Source organism: Monodelphis domestica, chromosome 6, assembly GCF_027887165.1.
Source record: "Monodelphis domestica isolate mMonDom1 chromosome 6, mMonDom1.pri, whole genome shotgun sequence".
Classification (NCBI taxonomy): Eukaryota; Metazoa; Chordata; class Mammalia; order Didelphimorphia; family Didelphidae; genus Monodelphis; species Monodelphis domestica.
The window spans coordinates 195,248,515-195,273,677 of record NC_077232.1 but is presented as its reverse complement, the minus strand read 5'-3'; the positions used below and the strand labels follow the sequence as shown (position 1 = coordinate 195,273,677).

Genomic DNA, 25,163 nt, shown 5'->3' with positions numbered 1-25,163 from the left:
AAGGTTGGAGTAAGACCTTTTGGGCCTCAACTGATAGAAAGAAGGCAGGAGTTGCAATCATGATATCTGACAAAGCCAAAGCACAAATAGACCTGATCAAAAGGGATAGGGAAGGTAAATATATTCTGCTAAAAGGGAGTATAGACAATGAGGAAATATCACTAATCAACATGTATGCACCAAATGGTATAGCATCCAAATTTTTAATGGAGAAACTAGGAGAATTGAAGGAGGAAATAGACAGTAAAACCATATTAGTGGAAGACTTGAACCAACCACTATCAAATTTAGATAAATCAAACCAAAAAATAAAGAAAGAGGTAAAAGAGGTGAATGAAATCTTAGAAAAATTAGAGTTAATAGACATATGGAGAAAAATAAATAGGGACAGAAAAGAATACACCTTCTTTTCAGCACCACATGGCACATTCACAAAAATAGATCATACACTAGGTCATAGAAACATGGCACTCAAATGCAGAAAAGCAGAAATATTAACTGCAGCCTTTTCAGATCACAAGGCAATTAAAATATTGATTGGCAAGGGTACATGGAGACCCAAATCAAAAATTAATTGGAAATTAAATAACATGATACTCCAAAATCGGATAGTTAGAGAAGAAATCATAGAAACAATTAACAATTTTGTTGAAGAAAATGACAACGGCGAAACATCCTTTCAAACCTTATGGGATGCGGCCAAGGCAGTACTTAGAGGAAAATTCATATCCCTGAGTGCATATATTAACAAATTAGGGAGGACAGAGACCAAGGAATTGGAAATGCAAATCAAAAAACTTGAGAATGAACAAATTAAAAACCCCCAGAAGAAAACCATACTAGAGATCCTAAAAATTAAGGGAGAAATTAATAAAATAGAAAATGACAGAACTATTAAGCTAATACACAAGACTAGAAGCTGGTACTTTGAAAAAACAGACAAAATAGACAAAGTACTGGTTAATTTAATTTAAAAAAAGGAAAGAAGAAAGGCAAATTAACAGCATCAAGGATGAAAAGGGGGATCTCACCTCCAATGAAGAGGAAATTAAGGCAATCATTAAAATCCACTTTGCCCAACTATATGGCAATAAATATACCAACCTAGGTGATATGGATGAATATTTACAAAAATGTAAATTGCCTTGACTAACAGAAGAAGAAATAGTTCTCTTAAATAATCCCATATCAGAAAAAGAAATCCAACAGGCCATCAAAGAATTTCCTAAGAAAAAATCCCCAGGGCCTGATGGATTCACCAGTGAATTCTATCAAACATTCAGAGAACAGTTAATCCCAATACTATACAAACTATTTGACATAATAAGCAAAGAGGGAGTTCTACCAAACTCCTTTTATGACACAAGCATGGTACTGATTCCAAAACCAGGCAGGACAAAAACAGAGAAAGAAAATTATAGACCAATCTCCCTAATGAATATAGATGCAAAAATCTTAAATAGGATACTAGCAAAAAGACTCCAGCAAGTGATTAGAAGGGTCATCCACCATGATCAAGTAGGATTTATACCAGGGATGCAGGGCTGGTTCAGTATTAGGAAAACTATCCACATAATTGACCACATCAACAAGCAAACCAACAAGAACCACATGATTATCTCAATAGATGCAGAAAAAGCATTTGATAAAATACAACACCCATTCCTACTAAAAACACTAGAAAGCATAGGAATAGAAGGGTCATTCCTAAAAATAATAAACAGTATATATCTAAAACCATCAGCTAATATCATCTGCAATGGGGATAAACTAAATCCATTCCCATTAAGATCAGGAGTGAAACAAGGATGCCCATTATCACCTCTATTATTTGACATTGTATTAGAAACACTAGCAGTAGCAATTAGAGAAGAAAAAGAAATTGAAGGCATCAAAATAGGCAAGGAGGAGACCAAATTATCCCTCTTTGCAGATGACATGATGGTCTACTTAAAGAATCCTAGAGACTCAACCAAAAAGCTAATTGAAATAATCAACAACTTTAGCAAAGTTGCAGGATACAAAATAAACCCACATAAGTCATCAGCATTTCTATATATCTCCAACACAGCTCAGCAGCAAGAACTAGAAAGAGAAATCCCATTCAAAATTACCCTAGACAAAATAAAATACTTAGGAATCTATACCCTAGACAAAATAAAATACTTAGGAATCTATCTCCCGAGACAAACACAGGATCTATATGAACACAACTACAAAACACTCTCCACACAACTAAAACTAGACTTGAAGAATTGGAAGAACATTAACTGCTCATGGGTAGGACGAGCCAATATAATAAAAATGACCATCCTACCCAAACTCATCTATCTATTTAGTGCCATACCCATGGAACTTCCAAAATTTTTTTTTACTGATTTAGAAAAAACCATAACAAAGTTCATTTGGAAGAACAAAAGATCAAGGATATCCAGGGAAATAATGAAAAAAAAAATACAAAGGAAGGGGGTCTTGCAGTCCCAGATCTCAGACTATATTACAAAGCAGTGGTCATCAAAACAATTTGGTACTGGCTAAGAGACAGAAATGAGGATCAGTGGAATATACTGGGGGCAAGCAACCTCAGCAAGACAGTATATGACAAACCCAAAGATCCCAGCTTTTGGGACAAAAATCCACTATTTCATAAAAACTGCTGGGAAAATTGGAGGACGGTGTGGGAAAGATTAGGCTTAGATCAACACCTCATACCCTACACCAAGATAAATTCAAAATGGGTGAATGACTTGAACATAAAGAAGGAAACTATAAGAAAATTAGGCGAACACAGAATAGTATACATGTCAGACCTTTGGGAAGGGAAATACTTCAAAACCAAGCAAGAATTAGAAAGAGTTACAAAATGCAAAATAAATAATCTGGATTACATCAAATTAAAAAGTTTTTGTACAAACAAAACCAATGTAACCAAAATCAGAAGGGTAGCAACAAATTGGGAAACAATCTTCATAAAAACCTCTGACAAAAGTTTAATTACTCAAATTTATAAAGAACTAAATCAATTGTACAAAAAATCAAGCCATTCTCCAATTGACAAATGGGCAAGGGACATGAACAGGCAGTTCTCAGCCAAAGAAATCAAAACTATTAATAAGCACATGAAAAAGTGCTCTACATCTCTTATAATCAGAGAGATGCAAATCAAAACAATTCTGAGGTATCACCTCACACCTAGAAGATTGGCTAACATGACAGCTATGCAAAGTAATGAATGCTGGAGGGGATGTGGCAAAGTGGGAACATTAATTCATTGCTGGTGGAGTTGTGAATTGATCCAACCATTCTGGAGGGCAATTTGGAACTATGCCCAAAGGGCGATAAAAGACTGTCTGCCCTTTGACCCAGCCATAGCACTGCTGGGCTTGTACCCCAAAGAGATAATAAGGAAAAAGACTTGTACAAGAATATTCATAGCTGCACTCTTTGTGGTGGCCCAAAATTGGAAAATGAGGGGATGCCCGTCAATTGGGGAATGGCTGAACAAACTGTGGTATATGTTGGTGATGGAATACTATTGTGCTAAAAGGAATAATAAAGTGGAGGAATTCCATGGAGACTGGAACAACCTCCAGGAAGTGATGCAGAGCGAAAGGAGCAGAACCAGGAAAACATTATACACAGAGACTGATACATTGTGGTACAATCGAAGGTGATGGACTTCTCCATAAGTATCAATGCAATTTCCCTGAACAATCTGCAGGGATGTTAAAAAAAAATACTACCCACAATCAGAGGATAAACTGTGGGAGTAAAAACACTGATGAAAAGCAACTGCTTGACTACAGGGTTGGAGGAGATAAGACTGAGGAGAGACTCTAAATGAACACTATAATGCAAATTCCAACAACAGGGAAATGGGTTCGAGTCAAGAACACATGTGATAACCAGTGGAATCATGCGTCGGCTATGGGAGAGGGAAAGGCGGGGGGGTGGGGGGGAGGGGAGGAAAAGAAAACGATCTTTGTTTCCAGTGAATAATGTATGAAAACGACCAAATAAAATAATGTTTAAATAAAAAAAAAAAGAAATCAGTGCTATTCTTTTGATTTGTGGAATGATAAAGTTCTTCAGAAGCATAATAGAGGAAGGTGAATTATAACTCAGAAATTTTATGGGGGACAATAACAATAGATATGAGAAGAAATTATATTATGGTTTAAGATATTCATACCTAAATGTGTCAATAATGGGTAACAAAATGAATTAAAAGTTTAAAAATGTATAGTCTCATTGGTAATTTTAAAGCCTTTCTTCTGTTAATCCCTTCCTATTTATCTTGTTTAAAGCTTGCTTTCTATATATTTATTTACACATTGTCTTCCCCATTAGATTATAAGCTTTTTGAGAGAAGAAACTGTCTTTTGCCCCTTTTTGTTTCCCTACTGGTTGACTCAGTGTCTGGCACATAGTGGATGATTAATAAATTTTTTCTCAATTTATTAATTGATTGATATAATTGAGAGCTCCCTATGATGTGACTCCATTGGGATACAGCAATGTGAGAATATACTTTGTTCAAAAGTAAGGATTGGAAATATGAGGGCAATGAAATAGCAATATACATCAATAAAATATACATCTGTGTGGAAATATTTTTTAAAAAGGTAGAAAGCATTTGAGTGAGCAACACAAAAGAAAAAAAAACCATGAAAGGATTTTACCATCTTCTAGAATATCCAGGCACCAAAACTTAGTGGCTATGAGACCATGAGTAAGTTGCTTGAACTCTCTGACTCTGTTTCCATATCTGTTAATCACAGGATGACATAATCTCAAAATTAGAGCCCTTTAACATAGAAAATAATAACAATAAAAAGCTATTTGAATAGTGCTTTAAATCTTACAAAATAACTTAAATATTTTATCTAATTTGATCTTCATAAATCTGTGAAATTAGTTGTTACATGCATTATTATCTCCTCTTTTAACAATATAAATTTGATTAGGTAGGACTTTATATCCCATCTTACTTCACTGCTTCAGTGAATCTCTGCTCTTATGGATTTGAATACTGCTTTCAGCTAGGTAGTACAGAGGATAGAGTGTAGGGCTTGGAGTTAGAAAAAGAGCTTTCTGGGTTCAAGTATGCTCTCAGACTTTTAATGGATGGGTGACCCTGAGGCAAGTTATTTAAATCTGTTTGCCTCCATTTCCTTATCTATGAAATAAACTGGAGAAGGAAATGACAAATCAATATCTTTGTCAAGAAAACCCCAATTGTGCTCATGAATGGTCAGACAAGTCTGAAATAACTGAACAACACCACTGACTTCAAAGGTAGAGATCACAATCTATCCATGTCTTTTTTATTCTTTATAATTCTCATCTGTGTCATATATCCTTCATAGGAAAGATCTTGCATTCTGGTGGCCTTTCTCTGGGGCTTTTAACATTCTGTGAGAATCAAAGCATCATCTGGACTGTTATTCTGTTTTCTCTTGTTCTCCATGTGTGACTGGCTGACCTCTTTTTCTAGTCATACAAGGTCCTCATTGATATCTCATAGTTCTTGAAGCATAAATCATTGCTGATATACGTGGCAGCCTACTTATATCTTTTCTATCTAGAACTCTTTCAGTCTTCTTCATACTTAGCTATTAATTTTATCTTTCAGAAGCTGAGGAAGAACTGATTGCTAAAGGAGAAAGGATGATATTCCTGGAAACTAAGACAAGGACGTAAATGCTCGGGATATTGAGATGTATACCCTAGATTTTAGGGAGGTAGATCTCACCAAGTTCAGAAATAATAAGGTCAAATCATATGATCTGACTTTTTTTTAAAAAAAAAGGAAGTTGTGTTTGGGTTTAGGAGTTCTCAAGAACAAAATGATTAAATTATAATTGCAGTCGACTCTACTCAGGTACTTTCATTGAAAACCGGGAAATACTATAAATTAGTTTGACACTGTTTTGTGCAATTCCAAACTTAAGAAAGTGATAGAGAAATGTGAGTGATGCAGATTAAGCCCTGACATTCCCTTTCTAAGCCAGTTGTTAAATATTTGCCAGTTCATCACTGATTCCAGTGAAGAAGAAAAAGGGGATAGTTCAAAAGAGACCAATGTGGTTGCTCCAAGATGATAAATTTATATTTTTAAGGCTATATGGGATACAAGTAGGCAAGTACCAGAATGTACACAAAATGATAATATGATTGTATGAGAAATAGCTTCAAGAATGTTAAAGCCAGATCTGAACTGATCACTGTGATACATGCTGAGAAAACAACAAAAACTTTTTTTTTCAAGCTGTGTTGGGAATCAAGGAAAAAAAGACGTGGCAGAACTTTTTCTTGTGATGGGTTGAGAAAGATGATTATGGGCTAGGGATAGAAGACAGAATTGCTAAACTACACTTTTTCTTCAAATAATTATATGAGCCTCAAACTTAAAATGATAGAACAAAATGGTTAATGGGAAAGAAAAATTGAGGTAAGGAGATGATATAAGAGCATCTAGCTCTACCATGAATTCAAGTCATTATCACCTCTCCCCTAGAAATTAACTTCTGACATACTGAATTGCAGTAGGTGAACTATGACAATTAGTTGTGAATATTCAGGAGAAATTCAGAAGCCCTAGAAATAGGGTAAAATGTTAATTCATTTTTTAAAGAGAAAAGAAGGCAGATTTTTGAAATTTTGGAAAAATGCCATAAGTTATTGATGAAGGGATGGCTTAAAAAGAAAAAGGACTACAAGGCAGAATATGGAATCATTAAAAACAAATCTTGCCTAGCTTATCATAACTCCTTTAAAAAAAATTGTTACTAGACTGTTTAATTGAGGAAAATTCATAGATATATAGTCTTATCTAAATATCATAATATCATCACCAATCTAATGAGGACTAGGTGATAATATTGTTAAGTAGATTCAGAACTGATCAGAGTACTGGACTCCAAATTTCTACTAAAAATTGTTATTGGTCTGGATTGAGGTTTCTAGTGGTATTCTGTGGAACTCTGCCCTTGACTATATTCTGTTTAGCCTTTTTATTTGTGATCTGGATAAAGATATGAAGACAAAAGGAAGATAAAAATGTAAAGATGTAGGTGTCATGCTTATTAAATCTGTATATAAGAAAGCACTGGAAAGGATGGATGATATTATTAGATGATAAAATTCAAGATCTTAAAAATGATCTTAAGAGACTGGTGTGATGAAGTAGATCTAGTCAAATGAAAAAATAAGAATACAACTAGTTTGGTATTTGGATTTAAAAAAATCAACAGAGAAAGTAAGATCAAGGGAGATGGGTTATGGCTAAAAACTAGCTGAGGTGAAAAAGACTACAGGGTTTTAATGAACTGAAAACTCAAAATGAATTTACAGTATAGCAACTAGTTAAACAAATATAATCTTAGGCTGTATTAGCAGAAGTATCTAGAATGAGTGCTGTGATCATTTTTTTCTTCTTTGCCCTGGTAAAACAAAATCTGGAGTTTTATGTCCAGTTCTAGGTGCCAGATTTTAGGATTTTGTTTTTCCAGATTAATTTTATTATTACTTTTTTCTAGCTCTATGAAATAATTTTGGTTACTTTGATTGTTATGGCACTGGAGAAGTAAGTTAATTTTGGCAGAATTGTCATTTTTACTATATCAGATCAGCCTACTCATGAGCAATTAATATTTTTCCAGTTGTTTAGACCTGACTTTACTTGTGTGGAAAATGTTTTGTGGTTGTGTTCATATAGTTTCTGGATTTTATCTTGGCAGATTTAGGTGTGGGATTTTAGGAAGGATACTGAGTGACAGTCCTAAACAGGGTGACCAGGATGGTAAGAAAACATAAAACCATGCCATATAAAGATTGCTTGAAAAGGAACAAAACGACAATTTTTATATCTGTCATCAGAATGTTCCTGGCCAAAGGTGTGTGTGTGTGTGTGTGTGTGTGTGTGTGTGTGTGTGTGTGTGTGTAAGAATTACCATCGCCAGTATCAAATTTTTTAACTGGAACAAAATTGGAGCCAAATAAGATGACAGCTACAGCAGAGGAGATGAAGCCAACAGTGAGATCTGTTTCATTGTTGTTTTGTTCCGCCATGGTGCTGCTGCTGCCTAGGAGCTGGTTGAAGATATTGAGACTTGATGTAATTTCAGCTTGATACAGTTTATAGTTCTCTTCTTTCTGCGAAAGTAGAGAAATAAAGTTGTGAGAATAAGCATTCTCTGACTCTGAATGTGACACGGAATGGAAGGGAATATTCTGTTTTTTTCCAGAGGCATGTATTCTGAATCTAGAAGTGAATGGGAGAAGTTCAGCAGCCAGTCCAGAATGAATCCAATGAAATTCTTTCATGTCTGAGACTTAGCTTCTAAAAAAATTTGAAAATGTTACTCAATAATGGATGCTTGGGAAACAACCACCACAATATATGTGAGTATCCGAATAGATTAGCATTATGCTTTAAAATATCTGCATTGCATAATGTCTTCAAAGATTAAGGAAGGGAACAAATATTTTTTAAAGGCCTACTGTGTGTCAAGCACTATGCTAAGTGCTTTACAACTAAGTGCTTTACAATTAAACTGGGAAATAGTTTATTATCCTCATTTTATGGTTGAGAAACCTGGGACAGAGAGAGGTTAAATAACTTGCCTAGTGTCTAAGGATGAATTTGGATGTTTGAAGATGAATTTGAACTCAGGTTTTCCTGACTCTAGGTCCATCTCTTTATCAACCATATCTAGATGATTCTTCTTCTACTACACTACATATATGGCAACTCTCTCATTTTATAAATCAGGAAAGTGAAACCCCAAAAGTTGTACCAATACTCTACCACATTACTAGATTTGAAATCAGGTTTTCCTGACTCCAGGTTCACTGCTGGGATTCCACAATTATAAAATAAAAGGGTGAAATTAGGGAAACTATGAGTTTTCTTTTAGTTTCCTAATTTTTCATCTAATAAAAAACTCATTTATGTTATGCTTTAAAAGTAAAGAAAACATTTTCCCTCACAACAAGATTAAGAAGTAGAAAAATGCAGCAGGTAAGTGGATTAATGGTCAGAGGGATGTATTTGGAACCTGGAAGACCTACATTCAAAATTTGCTTTAGATACTTATTAGTTGTATGATCCTAGAGAAATCATTTTATCTTTCTCATTCTGATTTTCTTCTTCTGTAAAATGGGAATAGAAAAAGAATCCGCCTCAAAGGGTTCTTCTGAGATAATATATCTAAATTAGGTACCTCATGTAAAGTGCTTTGCAAACCTTAAGTCACAAATAAAAATATATATTTACATATTTGATACATGTAACAAACACAAATAACAAATGTTGCCATATAAATATTAGCTGTTGTTTTTGCATTTTACAGATCCCTATGTGTCTTGTTTATGGTTATACTGCAAATACAGGTTAAAGATACCCCATTTCTTTCAACTGTTTCACATATAAGATGAACTTGTAGTCCTTCACCATTTAGATTGCCTTTCTCTGGAAACTATTCTTTGTGTGTGTGTGTGTGTGTGTGTGTGTGTGTGTGTGTGTGTGTGTGTGTGTTTTCCAGATCTGTGATTTTTTCATTGTGGACAAGGTCTGCTTTTTTCTTTGCCAATACAAATAAGAGGTTCATTTATAACTTATAGTTTTAGAGAATTGCTCAAGGGGGTGGTGGGAGAGACAGAGACAGAGAGACAGAGGGGGAGAGAGATATTAGGAAACATGTCTAAAGTTCTACAGGCACCTCAAATTCAACCTATCAAAAACTGAAATCACTTCTGTCCCCTCCTGGTAGCAGTATGACTTGAGATAGGTGGATACAAGAAATATTATGGAAGTACAACAAAAAGGGCTTGGTGACACCTCAGATAGAGTAAGAGAAAAGGGAATGAGAAGATCCAAGCAAAACTTCATGGTTATGAACCTAGGTAGTCACTTCATCTGATGGTGGTGCTCTCCATAGGTAATAATATTGGATTTAGAAAAGGTCTTGAAATTTGTTTGGAACATTTGTGGGTTGAAGTGTTCAGGAGAGTAAGGTCTTGAGATATTTAGAAAGAAGTTTGTGTTGCTGGTTTGGAATTTAGAAAAAAAAATTAGGGTTGGCATATTTTGATTTGGAAGCTATCTGCCTAAAGCAGGAGAGATCTTTAAAGAAGAGTGCAGAGATAGTAGAGGGCCCAGGACAAAGCCTTCTGGGAAATGTATGTTTAAGAGGAATGGAAGATATTTGAAGATCCAACAAAGAAAGGTTAAGGATGAGAAAACATTAGCTTCATGCAAGCCCAGGTAGAAGAATATGCAAGAAAAGGAAGTGGTTAAGAGAACCAACATCTATAGAAAAGGATCAAAGAATACTCAGGGAAAGTTTTCAGTAATCTTTGAGAGAGTGTTTTCAGTGAAGTGTGAACAACAAAAAAAGATGCATAGCAAGTGACTGAAATGAAAGGAGTGATGGAGCAGTCATTCTAGCAGTTTATTGAAAAGTCAATGAGTGTGTGTATGAGTTAATAGTGAAAGGGAGACAGAAGTTAGCACAGTGGCTTAAGTAAATGGCAGTTTCAAGTGAAGGTTTTTAAGGGTGGAGACCTGAGCTGGTTTGTATAGTAGACTACAGAGGTGGAGATTGTGATATGTAAGAGTAAACATTAGAGGGAATATGACTGAAAAACAATTAGAAATAAGAGGCTTATTATTATTCTGTAGTGGAAGGTTGAGATGAGAAATCATGAATGGTAGCATATTTATCTTTGAAAAAAACTATTCATAACAGATCTACATAGTCAAGAAATAGAACACACACATATATAAATACTCAACGTATTTTGCTTTTAGATTTGGGAAAAGTTTGGTCTTTTTCTTCTTTAAGTTTATTTAATTAATTAATCTAGAATATGTTTCTATGGTTACATAATTCATGTTCATTCTTTGCCCTCCTCTCACCCCTCTCCCATAGCCAACAAGCAATTCCACTGGGTTTTACATGTGTCATTGATCAAGACCTGATTCCATATTATTAATATTTGGACTAGGGTGATCATTTAGAATCTACATGGGGAATGTTTTGATCCTAAATGAGTTGTGCATATAAATGTTATTTGTGTTTCTTTCAGATTTACTCAGACTCAGTGAGAGGGATTCCTGGTAGGGTAAGTGAATGCCCTAGTTCCTATGTGCAGAAAGTAAAAGGCAGGATTCGAACTTTGGGTTGAGTTCAGAGGTTAAAGGAAATTATCCAGAAATAAAAAGTATGACATTATCATAGGTCTAAAAATATACATGATAAACTATTTCTGCTTCTTTGATTTTAGGGTATACATTTTACCTTTCTGCTCCACCTTGTGTTACATTTTTATAAGAAGTCAATAAGAAATGGAGGTATGGTAGAAAGAGAAATGATTTTGAAATCATGAAGACCTGGTTTCAAGTTTTGCCTCTTATACATACTGGCTGGGTGACACTGTTTAACTGTTCTAATCTATCTTTGGCAGCTATCCAACAGTTTATATTCCAGAACAGGTGCCTATCTCCATTGGTAGAGAGAGTTACCCTACCCAGAATTCCCTACACTAGTGAAATCATAAGTTTGTCCCAATCCCCTCCAAAACTGAAAAATGAATAAATGAGTAGTGTTAAAACCTACAGTGAGAAATCATTTGGTTAGAGTGTAAATTCAAATGCTTCCTATAAGCATAATATTACAAGGATAGCTGTAAATAATAATTTAGAATAACTCTCAACATTCACCTCTACATTGGAAAAACTGATTTAAAGTGTGGAATAGAGCTCCTGGGCTCAATTCTGACTGTTTAGTGCCCATTAGCCAAGGTTAAGTATCACATTTTTGTTGGAATTAGTGTCTGAGGATGTTTTTAAGCATATTACCCAACAGTTTTGGGACATTACGAAAATGATTATGATATAAACAAATTTCTGCATGGAGCATCACTAGCTATTTCATTTTCAAGAGAGGTACATTGACAATGGATATTTTTTTACTCTCTAAAAGAGAAGCTATTTTTTCCCCCTGATCATGCAGAATACCTTTGTAATTCAAGGCAACTGTGATTTTTAAAAAAGAACTTCATGTAGCAGATTACTTTTTGGAGGAAAAATTTAAAAAAAAAATACATGTTGGGATTATTATCAATAATGCAATGTTAAGTCACAAAAACCGAATTTGGTCATGTTTTGAATTGGATTCATTGATAACTACCTCTGTTGCCTATATCCTCTGAGTCTAAATTTCTTCTTCTGGGTTGTAAAGTGTAACATAAACTATTTTGAAAATTCTATAATATTATGTAATTATCTACTACTAAAATGATTAATACACAAAAATGGATTTCCTGATTATCACAATTCAACTGGTTTCTTTCATTTTCCTGAATTTACTTCAACAACATATATGTATAAAGTGCCGAGCCTCAAGGAAATAAACCAAACCAAAAACCAAAACATCCAGTCCCAGCCCTCAAACAGCTTACATTCGTTTGGTAACTACTATCACCAGTGAATGGGCTCTCGGTTTCTTTTCACAACGTCAGAATTCTACAGCGGGAAGGAAATATCAGAAATCATTTGGTCCAAACTGTTTTTTATGGACTTAGAAACTTGGGAGGGTAAGTGATCACCCCAGCTCCTACACGGACAGAGAAAATCAGAGCCAGGATCCGAAGCTAGGTCCAGCAGCTTTCAGAGGTAATGTGTCTCACCTCTCAGTTCTCTAGTGCTGCCTTTACCCGTCCCTGCTCAACATTCCAAGCAGGTGCCTCGGCAAGCCTGAATGTGGGCTGTGGAGCAGAAGTGCTCTTCCTGTCTCTACTCACTTTTGCTTTTCCTTTCAGTTGATTTCCTTAATCAGGACTAAAGGTTCATTTGCTGTTAATAGTACAGCCTCTTCTGTTCCGGCTTGCCTTTGTTTCTATTTTGTCCCTCCTTCTCCCCAAACTGAGACATTCTTCAGCCATGTAGTCACCCGTTCCCACTCCCCAGTAACATTTACCCAGCTGGTTCCTACTGTACTTACAGCAGGGCTTTCTCTCTCTTCCCAAGGCAGTCTCCACGAACTTCTGGTTCCTTCCAGGCTAACACTGCTTAGTGGCTCCACCTTCGTCTCTCATGTGATCATTCTCCTTTTCGGCCTTCTTCCTTGTCTTTCATGTCTAGCTTTGGTTCTCTGACCTTCCCCTCTGCTTGTGCCCTTACTAGTGAATCAAAGGCCAGATTTCTCACTAATAAGGTCCCCTAACTTAAGACACGGGGTTCGAGGTCCCCTTCTTCTTCCCTGAGGATACAATGCTGCTGTGTGTTTCAGTATTTGTTCTGGGATTGAAGTGGATCAGGAGTCACGTTGCTGCCCCTATCCCAGCCTGGGTGGGAGAGGCTCCTCCAATGCCATCTGCAAACCTTGGAGGGTTTGGGTCTTGCTTCATAGATGAGATAGTGCAGTGTTTTCCAACCGCACCACCTCTCCTATGGTCACCCTGCTGGTGACCTACAAACTAGTCCCTACAAACAAGCACAACCCTGTGCAGTCACAGAGCTGAAGGAGATATCTGAGCCAGGACTTCCCCCCTCACTATTATCCTCCTTTCTGTATCATGCTCTCCTACAGTCAGACTGCTGTCGGATCTTTCTTATGACATCACAGTTCATTATCCTGCAATGACCAAGCTTTCCTTCATATACTGGACCACCCCATGCAGTGACTGAGAAGACAAAGCAGCAGGGGAACCGGTAATGAGGACCAGTCGAAGTCCCGAGTTAACAGATATTTATAAAGCACCTATTGTGTTCCAGGGTCTAAGTATGGATACAAAGGGGGGGGAAATCCCTGTTTTCAAGGAGCTCACTGAATTTGAGTGGGAGAAATAACAGGAAAACCATGATGTAAATGCAAGATATATGTGTATATATATATATATGTATATATATATATATACACACATATATATGTGTGTATAATCATATAGTAAATGGTGAATATACATATATATACACACACACATATATATAATATGTGGGAATTAATCTCAGAGGAAAGGCTATTGCAACATATATGAGATTGTATGTGGTTTGAGAGGATAAAAACAAATATAAGATTTCAGAACCTGAAATCTCTCCTGAAACAGTGCCCATGTTCATAAACTAGGTGATATTCATGCCATCTAAAATAAGTCAGGAGACATTGGGTTTTCTTTATTTAAATAGTTAGAAGAATCAAAGGAAAGCCTTATGATATTGAATGGGAAGTTATCAATATAAGAGCAAACTGGCAATTCTGTGCCTCTCCCCCCTTTCGCCCTGGTATAATATCTGTAAGGAGAATATTTTCCTACACTCCTTTACTTCCTGTTTCCCTCCCTCTTCACACATCTTTACCTTAGAGCATATATGGCCAATATTTGGGAAAGTCAAGACAACAAGCATGTATTAAATGCTTTCTATGTTCTAGACACTGAAGGATAATAAGAGGTAGGAGTTATAACCCTTCCTTTTATTCATCTTTACAGGCAGACAATCCCCACAGTTTAGCACTTGTTCCAAATGTTCTCTTCTTTCCATAAACCCCCAACAACAACTGAAACTATTTCTCAGAGAAACCCCATACTCTAGGGAGAAAATACAAGATGATCCTTTCTGGGAGTCCTCATCTTAGATTTTTTCCCATTCTCTATTTCTATGTTCTGTTATATTCAGAGAATAACACTAGTACTAATAAAGACACTTTGGTTAATATTAAATCAGCAGAAAGTAGCCATATCCTAATATTTGATTTGATTACAGAAAGCAATTATCTTATTCATCTAGAAAATTGAGGATGAAAGGATAATAACAAGCTAACATCTGCAACAGAACCATTTCCATCAGAATTCCATTGGAAAAAAAATAAAAACATGGGCAACCAACATCAGTAGAGTGCTCTAAGGTTTGCTCATCATCTCAAATAGTCCTCATAGTTCAATGAAATAGGTAAATGCTCTTATTATTACCATCTCCATTTTATAGAGGAAGAAGTTTAGATTAACAGATTGTCTTTTTCCATAACAAGCTAAATCCTAGTTGTGTTCCTGATCCTTACCATGTCTTCCAGAGTTAGCTGTACTGATTCATTCTCTCCCTTTCTTCTTCAGATTCTCCCTAATTATTAGCTCTTTTCCTGTGACTGACCAATGTGTTGAGGTCTTCCCTATCCTCAAAAATTCTGCCATTGGAATACTATTGTGCTAAAAGGAATAATGAACTGGAGAATTCCATGTGAACTGCAACGACCTCTAGGAAGTGATAGAGCAAAAGGAGCAGAACCAGGAGAACATTGTACACAGAGACTGATATGCTGTGACACAATCTAACATAATGGACTTCTCTACTGGCAGCAATGCAATGATCCAGGACAGTTCTGAGGAACTTATGAGAAAGAATGCTATCCACATCCAGAGAAAGAACTGTGGGAATAGAAACACAGAAGAAAAACAATTCCTGGATCACATGTTTCAGTGGGGATATATTTGGGGACATAGACTCTTAAGCAATCATCCTGATACAAATATTAATAATATGGGAATAGGGCTTGATCGATGATGCATGTGAAACCCAGTTGAATATCTCATTGGCTATGGGGTGGGGAAGGAATATGAATCATATAACCATGAAAAATATTCTAAGTTAGTTAAATAAATAAACAAATAAAATCTAAAAATAGGAAAAAATCCTGCCATCCCCTTGAACTGTCATCCTATGTCAATTTCTACTCTCTTTCCCTTTTGAACTCCTTGAGAAAAAGTCCCCTATACAACCTGGCTCCAATTTGTCACCCTTTCCTCACTCCTACATCTTTGCGGCCTGAATTCTATTCTTATCACTTTACTGAATGCACTTTTTCAAAGGTTACCAATGATGTTCTAATTGCTAACTCTGCCAGTTGTTTCTCTTTGAATGTTTCATGGCATTTGATTTTATTCATCAGCTCCTATTTCTCTATAGTCTTATTTCTCTTTCTCCCTTCCCTTACATCCCCTGAGCAGCATAACTTTGCTCTCTACTGATTCTTGTCCTAGCTATCTGATAATTCCTTCTGAGACTCCTTTACTGCTTCCTCATATTTTTCTTGCCTTTTCTAAACATGAGTATGGGTGTCCCCCAAAGCCCAACCCTGGGCTTTCTTTTAAAAAAAAATTAAATTTAAAAAATGTTTTTCCTTCATTCATGATTTATTTTTTCTCCCTCCCCTCTTCTCTCCCTGCTTCCACATCTGACAAGCAATTCCACTGGGCTATACATGTGTATATATTGATGCCTATTTCCATATTATTCATTTTTGTCTTTTAAAACCAAAACACCAAATCATAGACCCATATAAACAAGTGATAAATCGTGTTTTTCTTCTGCATTTCTACTCCCACAGTTCTTTCTCTTGATATAGATATGGGCTTTCTTTTCTTCTCTACATCCAGATGGTTTCAGTGATCATCTGTAGACATTTAACACCCAAATCTAAATATCTAGCCCTAATTACTGCCCTGAATTCTAATTCTGTATTGCCAACTGCTTGTTGCACATATGTCTATGCTTAGTGTCCTATTGACACCTCAAATTCAGGAGATCCAATAAGATTTAGTGGAAATAGTGATGGACTTGGAATTAGGAGAGAGCAGGAATAGAATCCCACACTTAACCTTTCCAAGATGTGTGCTGCCTTCTGTGAGCTTCAGGTTTCAAGTCTAAAATGAAGATGATTATGCCTAGACTATGTGGTTCACAGCTTTGTTTTAAGGATCAACTTACAAATGCATATAATTCCATTTGTAAATTTAAAAGTACTATGTAAGTTGTCAGTTCTGATGGTTTTTTTCCCCTCCCCCTACCTGCTCCTTTTCATTCTCCAAATTTCCTTGTCCTTCTTAATGGCCTCACCTTCCTCACAGTAACCCACATTGAAACTATCTTTGACATATTTAATTATTTCTTTTCTTTCACCTGACATCCTATCTCTAATAATTTGTCAAGTCCTGTTGATTAATATCTCCTTACTACCCTTCAGGTATGTTTCCTTAGGGCTCTCTATTCATGATGTCATTAGATTGTGATCTATTATTATTATTAGTAGTAGTCTCTCAGTAACCGGATGACGATTGCCTTTGTGCATTTTCATCTATGATAGATGAGTGTGCGCAAAAACACTTGTGCGTGAAGGAGATTTAAGTGGAAAAGTCGATGCACAGAGACAGTCCCACTCTCTCGGCCTTGGAAGCCTGGGTCCAGTGGCACGAAAAGTCGTTACACCTGGAGACTTCCTCAGCTGCATTGGGTGGCCGTGTTGTCCTTTGTGTTCCAGCACGCTCTAAGCACTCCACAGTGCTTTGCTGCGTTGCCATCTCAGCCGTTGAACCTTCTTATTGGTTTCTTCCACCTGTTCAGCCGTAGCAGTCTTCACATGCTGGGTGAGTAAAGCCCTGGTTCACCAGGGGTCCACGATGACCCAATGGCTACCCTCACAGGGTTTAGCCGGTCTGTCGAAGCCGTTGCCCGGGGTGTGGCCTCTGCCACATGCTAGCAGCTACTGGGAGCCACAAGTGAGAGCTGGGTGTCAGGTGGGGGTCAGTGGCTGGAGAGCTGCCCTAGAAGGGCACGACAAGCCTTCCATACCAGAGATACTACCCCTCCCTGAACACCCCATACACCCCACCTATTATTATTACTAAACTGAGTTTAATAATAATGATAATGTTGTTGTTGTTCATTCATTTCAGCTATATCCAACTCTTCCTGACCCCTTTTGGGGTATTATTGGCAAAGATGCTAGAGCAGTTTGCCATTTCCTTCTCTAGTTCATTTTACAGATAAGGAAAATGAGGCAAACAGGCTTAAGTGACAACCCCAGGGTCATGTAGGTAGTAAATGTCTGAACCTAAATTTGAATTTAAAAAGATGCATCTTCCTGATGCCAGGCCTGGCACTCTATTCACTGTGCTACCTCGCTGCCCAGTAATGATATAATAATAGCTGGTATTTATATAGTGTTTTAAAGTTTTCAAAGCACTTAAAAATGATTTGTTAGGGTCTGGGTTATCGCCTACCACCATGGAAGACCAATAGACAGTGCAATCAGGCAAAGGGTCGTTTATTAGTCTGGTGCGCACCAGGGGACTCAGTACAGAGTTCCAACTGTAGTTCGTGAATCCAGAGGTTTTTATCCCTACTACCCACCAGCATGTATGGCCCTCAAGTCCTTATCTGGTACATACTGTTGCTGGAATCTTGACATGTTTATGTCTTCTGCTGGGGGACTGGTTGGCCCCTAAGTTCTTATCTGGTACATACTGCTATTGGGACCTTGATATGTTTATATCTGCTTACAGATGTTCTGAACTTCCATGGCCGAGCATTTGGGGGTCTGCTCAGGTCTTCCTCATTTCCCACTTCTGAATAATGCCAAATATGCTTCATGTAATTAAAAGAAAAGACTCTGAGAAAATGTAAGATAAGCTCTCCATCAGTCTCCATCATGTCCCTATCACTGCTCATCACACTAGAGGGTTAGGGCCAGAAGGAGTATATTCCAAATAAGAATAAAAGTCAATAGAGGAGATGTAGTGATTTGTGTAAGGAACAAGAGAAGGCTAGAACTGAAGCATTATGTGAGTTAAATTCAATGACATTAAAACCTTAGATGCTTTTGTAGATGTCTCCTTTAAAAAACACGAACAAACATTATCTTCTGAGGTCTTAGAATCAATACTCTGTATTAGTTCCAAAGCAGGAGAGCAGTAAAGGCTAGGCAATATGGGTTAAGTGACTTGTCCAGAGTCACATAGCTAGGAAGTGTCTGAAATCAAATTTGAACCCAGGACCACTTGTCTCTGGGTCTGGTGCTCTATCCACTGAACAATCCACTAGTTGATTTTGATGTGTCCTTTCTGAAACTGATATAGTTTGTGTTCATTAGGAGTGTTATCTCTCTTGTCCTGAAGCCAAACTTTACCTCCAGTTAGTCAGCAAGCTTTTATTAAAAGTTTGATATATGGAAGCAGGTAGGTGACTCAGTAGATTAAGAGACAGTCCTAGAGATGGAAGGTCCGGGGCTTAAATAGAGCTTCAGACACTTCCTAGCTGTGGGATCCTGGGCAAGTCACTTAACATGCATTGCCTAGCACTTACTTCTCTTCTACCTTAGAACAAATATATACTATTAGTTCTGAGATAGAAGGTAAGAATTAAGGAAAAAAGTTTGCTATGTGGTTAAGTCCTGGAGATTCAGAGAAAGGCAAAACCATATAGCATTTGCTCTCAAGGAGTTGGAATTGTAACTCTTCTCCATTGTATTGCTCAAGCACTATTTTTACCCAGATCCCTAAAGAATGATTATTTTTTTTCCTGACATCTATAGCTCAGATTTTCTATTATTGCCACATAGGTGAATATTGCTTGGCTTCATTATCAGGTGAAAAACCTCTAGGGCTTAGCCTTTATACCATTTCTTGTTCACTTTAAGTGTACTGGCTTATTCATTGTTTGATCTCTAAACCCCTCCAGTTCCTGGAAAATGCTATTATTTGGTATCCCTCCTGCTGTGGACTATCCCTGAACTTAAAATTAACCTAGCTTCTAGAATGGAAATAAGTATAGAAAAAATATTTTAATGTGTTTGGAAGAGAGATTTTGTTTACTAGGGCATTGTTGTCACAGTATATATCATAGTAATTATGAGAGCAGCTAAAGCCTGTCTATGATTCTTTTTTTTTTTTGTAGCTAGGTGGCACAGTGGATCCAGCGGAAGACTTGGAGTCAGAAAGACCCAAGTTTGAATATTGTTTCAGACACTTATTAGTTGTATGATCCTGGGCAAATGACTTAAGCTCTTTGGGTCTCAGTTTCCCCTTCCACAGAATAGGTATGGGTTTATTGTGAAAATAAGAGAAGAGGGAAAGAAGAGGAGAAAAGGAAAGTAAGTTCACCAATGAAATCCGGGTTCCTTGATGTAGATATCATTTCAGTTAATTTGAGATCCTTTGGGAAAGTGAGAGCAGCTGATATAGCAGAAAGAGCATCTGTGTTCAAGATAGAAGATTTAGATTCAAGTTCCACCTAAAGATAATTACTATCTCTGTCTTCCTGGGCAAGTTACTTCAACCCTTTGGGCTTTACTTTCTTCATCAATTAAATTGGGGGGGGGTAGAGATAAAACTTGCATTACCTACTTTAGAAGGTTGCTGTTAGGAAAGTGCTTTGTAAATCTTACCGCCCTATATAAATCTGAGCCATTATTATTACTGTCCTTTTTGTCTGGGGGTGATTTATTTCCAAATGACTTTGTGTCACAAGCCAGAAAAGGCATTTGAAAATTTATTAGGAGTCAGGAGACTTGGTTTCTAATCCCAGCTCTTTCACAATACTAGGAGGCAAGAAATATGGTTTCTAATTCCAGTTCTCCGATTAAGTTGCTTCATATCATTGGATAAATTATTTAAAACCTCTACGTCTTTGTTTCTTCACCTGTAAACTGCAGAGATTGGATTAGTTCATCTCCAAGACAACATCCAGGTATTCAACTCGGTGATATTACTGGATGATAGAATGTTCTCTTCATACCTGGTTATCTATACCTGTCATGGGTATGATAAGATAAAACTTCTGTTCTTTCCAACTATAAATAAACTGCTAGGGAAAGAGAGAAGAAGTAAGGGAGAAGAGGGGAAAGGAAGGAAAGAGGTGGGGAAAGAGAGGACAATAGGTTATATGATGAGAGAAGATGAAATCAAAAGGAAGAAGAGTAGGGAAAGTCCAGAAGAGATGGAGAGAGGAAAGGAGAAAATAGTAGAAAGGAAATTTGGGAAGATGGAATGAAGAGAAGGAAAGGGGGGGGAGAGGGAACACAGAAGACAGGGGAAGGAAATGAGGAAGAGGAAAGGAAATTTGGGAATAGAAAGGAGAGATGGGAAATAGAAGAGATAGAAGGAGAAAAAGCATGAGGAGGAGAAGGGCCATAAGGAGAGAAGGGGAAATGAAAAGGAGAGGAAAGGAGAGAAAGAAAGGGGGTGAAGAAGAGGGGGAAAAGAAGGGTAGTAACAGAAAGGAAAGGAAGAGGGGAGGGCAAAAAAAAGGAGGGAAGGAAGAGGAAAAGGAGAGGAGAGGAGAAGGAAAGTAAGCTTAAGTGTAGACACTAGAAATCAAGTAAAGGAACAATTATGCTAGATAGTAGATAAAAGAGATGGTAGTTCTTGAGTAATTTTTTTCATTTAATTTCTATATTTTCTTAATTATATTTAAACAAATTTTACTAATTTTTTTAAACTTGAGTTTCCAATTCTCTCTCCATTCCTCTTCTTTCTTTTATTTGATAAGGTAATCAATTTGATATAGATTATATGTGTGAAGTCAAACAAAACCTTTCTATATTAGCCATTTTTGAAAAGAAAATACAGGCCAAAAAACCTTCAAGAATAATAAAGAAAAAATGTTAAAGTATGCTTCAATCTGCATGCAAATCCCATCAATTTTTTTATGGGAGGTAGATAGTATTTTTCATCTATAGTCCTTTGAATTAATGTAATACTGAGATACCTAAGTTATTCATTGTTCATCATTATAATATTGTTATTCAATGCAATATCCTCTTGGTTCCTCTCACTTCACTTTGCATCAGGTTATGTAGTTTTTCTCAGTTTTTTTTTTTCTGAAACCATCCTGTTTGTCACTTCTTAGAGCATATTAGTATTCCATCACAATCATATGCTTCAACTTGTTCAACCATTCTCCAATTGATGAACATCCCCTCAGTTTCCAAATCTGTGCCACTGTAAAAAGAGCTGCTATAAATATTTTTGTATATATGGCTATTTCTCTTTTTCTTTTATCTCTTTAGGGTATAGACTTAGGAGTGGTTTTTCTGGGTCAAAGGGCATATGTACAGTCTCATACTCTTTTAGGCATAGTTTCAAATAGCCCTGCAAAATCAATTCATACCTCCATGAACAATGAATTAGTGTCTTTATTTTCCCATATCCTCTCCAACATTTATGATTTCCCTTTTCTGTCATATTAACCAATCTGATAGATTTAAATTGGTACCTCAGAGTTATTTTAATTTGAATTTCTCTAATCAATAATTTAGAGGGTTTTTTTTCATATGACTATAGATAGCTTTGATTCCTTTTTCTGAAAATTACTTGTTCATAACTTTTTACCATTTATCAGTTAGGGAATCACGTGTTCCTATAAATTTGACTCAGTTCTCTATATATTTGAGAAATGAGGTCTTTATCAGAGAAACCTATTGTAAATTTTTTTCTCCCAGTTTCTTATTTTTCTTCTAATCTTGTATGCATTGGTTTGTTTGCATGAACCTTTTTCAATTTAATGTAGTCAGAATGATCAATTTTACATATTTTAATGTTCTCTCTTTTGTTTGGTCATAAATTCTTCCATTATCCATAATCTGAAAGGTAAAATATTCTGTTTCCCTGATTTGCTTGCAATATCACCCTTTATGTATAAATTATATTCCCATTTTGACTTTATCTCAGAATATAGTTTGAGATGTCAGTCTATATCTATTTTCTGCCAAACTGGTTTCCCCTTTTCCTGACAAATTTTAGCAAACAGTGAGGACTTGTCCCTAAAATTAGGATCTTTGCATTTATCAAACATTAGACTATTATGGTTATTTACTACTATGTACTGGATAGCCTAATCTGTTTCTTTGATCTAGCACTCTATTTCTTTACTAGTACAAAATTGTTTGAATGATTATTTCATTGTAATACAGTTTGAGATCAATTGTGGCTAGGCTACCTTCCTTCACACACACACACACACACATATATATATATATGTATATATATATATATATATATACATATATATATATATATATATATTTATCATTCATTTCCTTGACATTCTTGGTGTGTTGTTCTTCTAGCTGAATTTTGTCATTGTTTTTTTTTTACCTTTGTGAAATATTCACTAATTCTATTGATATTACGCTGTCATTTTATTATATTGGCATGACTTACCCATGAGGAATTAATGTTTGTCTCTTTATTTAGATTTGACTTTATTTCAGTGAAAAATGTTTTGTAATTGTGTTCATATAGTTCTGGGTTTACCTTTCCCTGGAGTAATTTGTGAAGAAATTTACCCCCATTAGCAGCCCTCTCAGTAGTACTTCCTTGCATGAATTCCCTTATGATTCTTTCCTTGAGTAATTTACCACTACTAACAAGATAGAAGAAGCCTTTCTCTTCTCTTCTCTTGTTTCTCTTCTGCATCAGGCACTTCTTCTTGTTTCTCTTGTGCATCAGGCACTATTAAAGTTAGTCATTATGCAACATTAATCATTTAAAAATACAAACATACCACATTATTTTACTGAGTCCTAGGAAATATCGTGGTATCAATCAAAGAAGAATAAATGTATTAGATGGTTCCATTTTACTTCTGCTGCACTCAACTCAATGTATTCCTCAGTCTTTTTAAGGTACTCTCTGTGTAAGGAACAATATGTGAAGAACAGAAAGAAGTCTGAGATATAGTCACTACCTTTTGGTTTACTATGTCTTAAATTGCTAGTTTGTCTTTAATTCTAGCAATATTTCAAAGTTGAATGATTTCTATCAACTTATTGGTTTATGAGGAACAAAAACCCAAAGTCTGTATGATTACTCTTGATCTTAAGTTAAACCTGGCATTATCACAATCTCTTGTACTCTTAGTTTCAAGTTATCTCTGGGTACTGCCAAAAGTGAAAAGAAGTGAAGAAGAAACATGGTATAATGGAATTCGATGGGCACTAGTTCTAGAGTCAGAGGACTTGAGTTAACATATCACTGGGTGACTTTGGGAAAGTCACTTGAACTCCCCTGTCATTAATCTCTTAACTGTATGCAATTGAAGCTCCAAAGTTTGTTTGTTTGGGACTTTCTCCTCATTGGTAGAGTTCAACACCTAACTGAGGGGCAGTGAAGAATTAGTGAGAACAGGAGAGATGAGATCTGGTCTTTTCAGTCTTTCTGTTCTCTTTCAATTCTTTTGACATCCTGCTTCAAGAAAGATGATAGACAATGCCAATCCCACTTAAGGCTGTTCAAGGAAGGAAAAAGACAATGGGAAGAAGCTGATGTGAGAGGAGCCTTCAATCTCCATCATGTCTCTTATTCCAATCTTGCTACACTAGAGATGAGGGAATTTCCCTTTGGCATGACATTTAGAACTCTCAATTGTGTTACTTTACTACTGTGATAGAGGCTGGCACTAGAGAGAGGCTGGCACAAAGTGCCAGGCTGAGGAGTATGTGAAATTGATCACCTCAACGGGGGAGGGGTCCCAGGAGTGAAATCCAAAGGAGGAGAAGACTCTGGCTTGGAGAGCAGTGACTCTCTCAGTCTGGAGAAGCCAAAGAGAGAAGTTAGGAAAAAGACTTTCTCCTGAGGATTACCCATTTTTCCTGCTGGTGAGTGGAAATTCCCCCCCACCCCCCAACACTTCCCAGTTGAAGAGACTTTCTGAAGAGAAACCTGAGCAGACTTTACCTCAGCTTCTATTGCCCAGGGGTGAGTCAACCTGACTATCTCTCAGGGGGCTTAGGCTGCCAAGGCCTGAGTTCACCCCCAAACTTGAGGTGGGAAGGAAAAGGGTTTAGATAGAGACAGGGACCCCCTTTCTCCGTGTTCCTTTTCCCATTCTTCCCTCTTTTATTTTTTTTAAATACACTCCTAATGGGAGACTCCTTCCTGTATTCTCTGTATTTCTTCTGTATTCACTGTATTCTCTGGTTTCTATTTTGCTCTAGATTTGGATAAATGATTTTTTGTTTGTTTGTTTTTGCTAATTGCTATGTATTATATACATGTAACATATAGTTGTGTCAGTATATGTAGATATATGTATCAATTATGTAAAATTGATGTATCCAAAGTTAAAATTTCTCTCCATGGAGAAGTCTAAAAAAATGGCTATTAGACAGACTTTTTCTCTGCACACAGGCCTCAAACTGTCAGCAGCCCCAAAATGGTTTTTTAGCCCATAAAAGTCCCAGATCTCTTTGGTTCTTTCCTTTTTCCGGCTCTGACAACTGAAATAGAGGAATAATCTTGATGATAGTTTTGTAGAATTAAAATATCAAAGGTTGTTGGTTACTTGATACCCCACAGTGAGGATAGGCCCTGCAGGTCTCTCACAG

The 25,163-nt window shown here is 36.5% G+C and overlaps 1 protein-coding gene across 4 annotated transcripts in view; it reads right to left on the bottom strand.

Moving 5' to 3' along the window:
- Positions 1 to 13,617, bottom strand: part of TMEM144 (transmembrane protein 144) — a 70,058-nt gene extending 56,441 nt beyond the window's left edge. Inside the window, exons 1-2 of one of the 4 annotated variants that reach the window (XM_001374973.5) lie at positions 13,011 to 13,617; positions 7,956 to 8,157 (exon numbers count right to left, since the gene is read on the bottom strand). In XM_001374973.5, coding sequence (XP_001375010.3) covers positions 7,956 to 8,073 — 118 coding nt within the window. In that variant the 5' untranslated portion in view covers positions 8,074 to 8,157; positions 13,011 to 13,617. Of the gene's footprint in view, positions 1 to 4,682; positions 4,788 to 7,955; positions 8,158 to 13,010 lie in introns of those variants that run through there. The other 3 variants (XM_007496182.3, XM_007496186.3, XM_016423152.2) reach the window with 3 other exon arrangements.
- Positions 13,618 to 25,163: the final 11,546 nt, after the last annotated feature.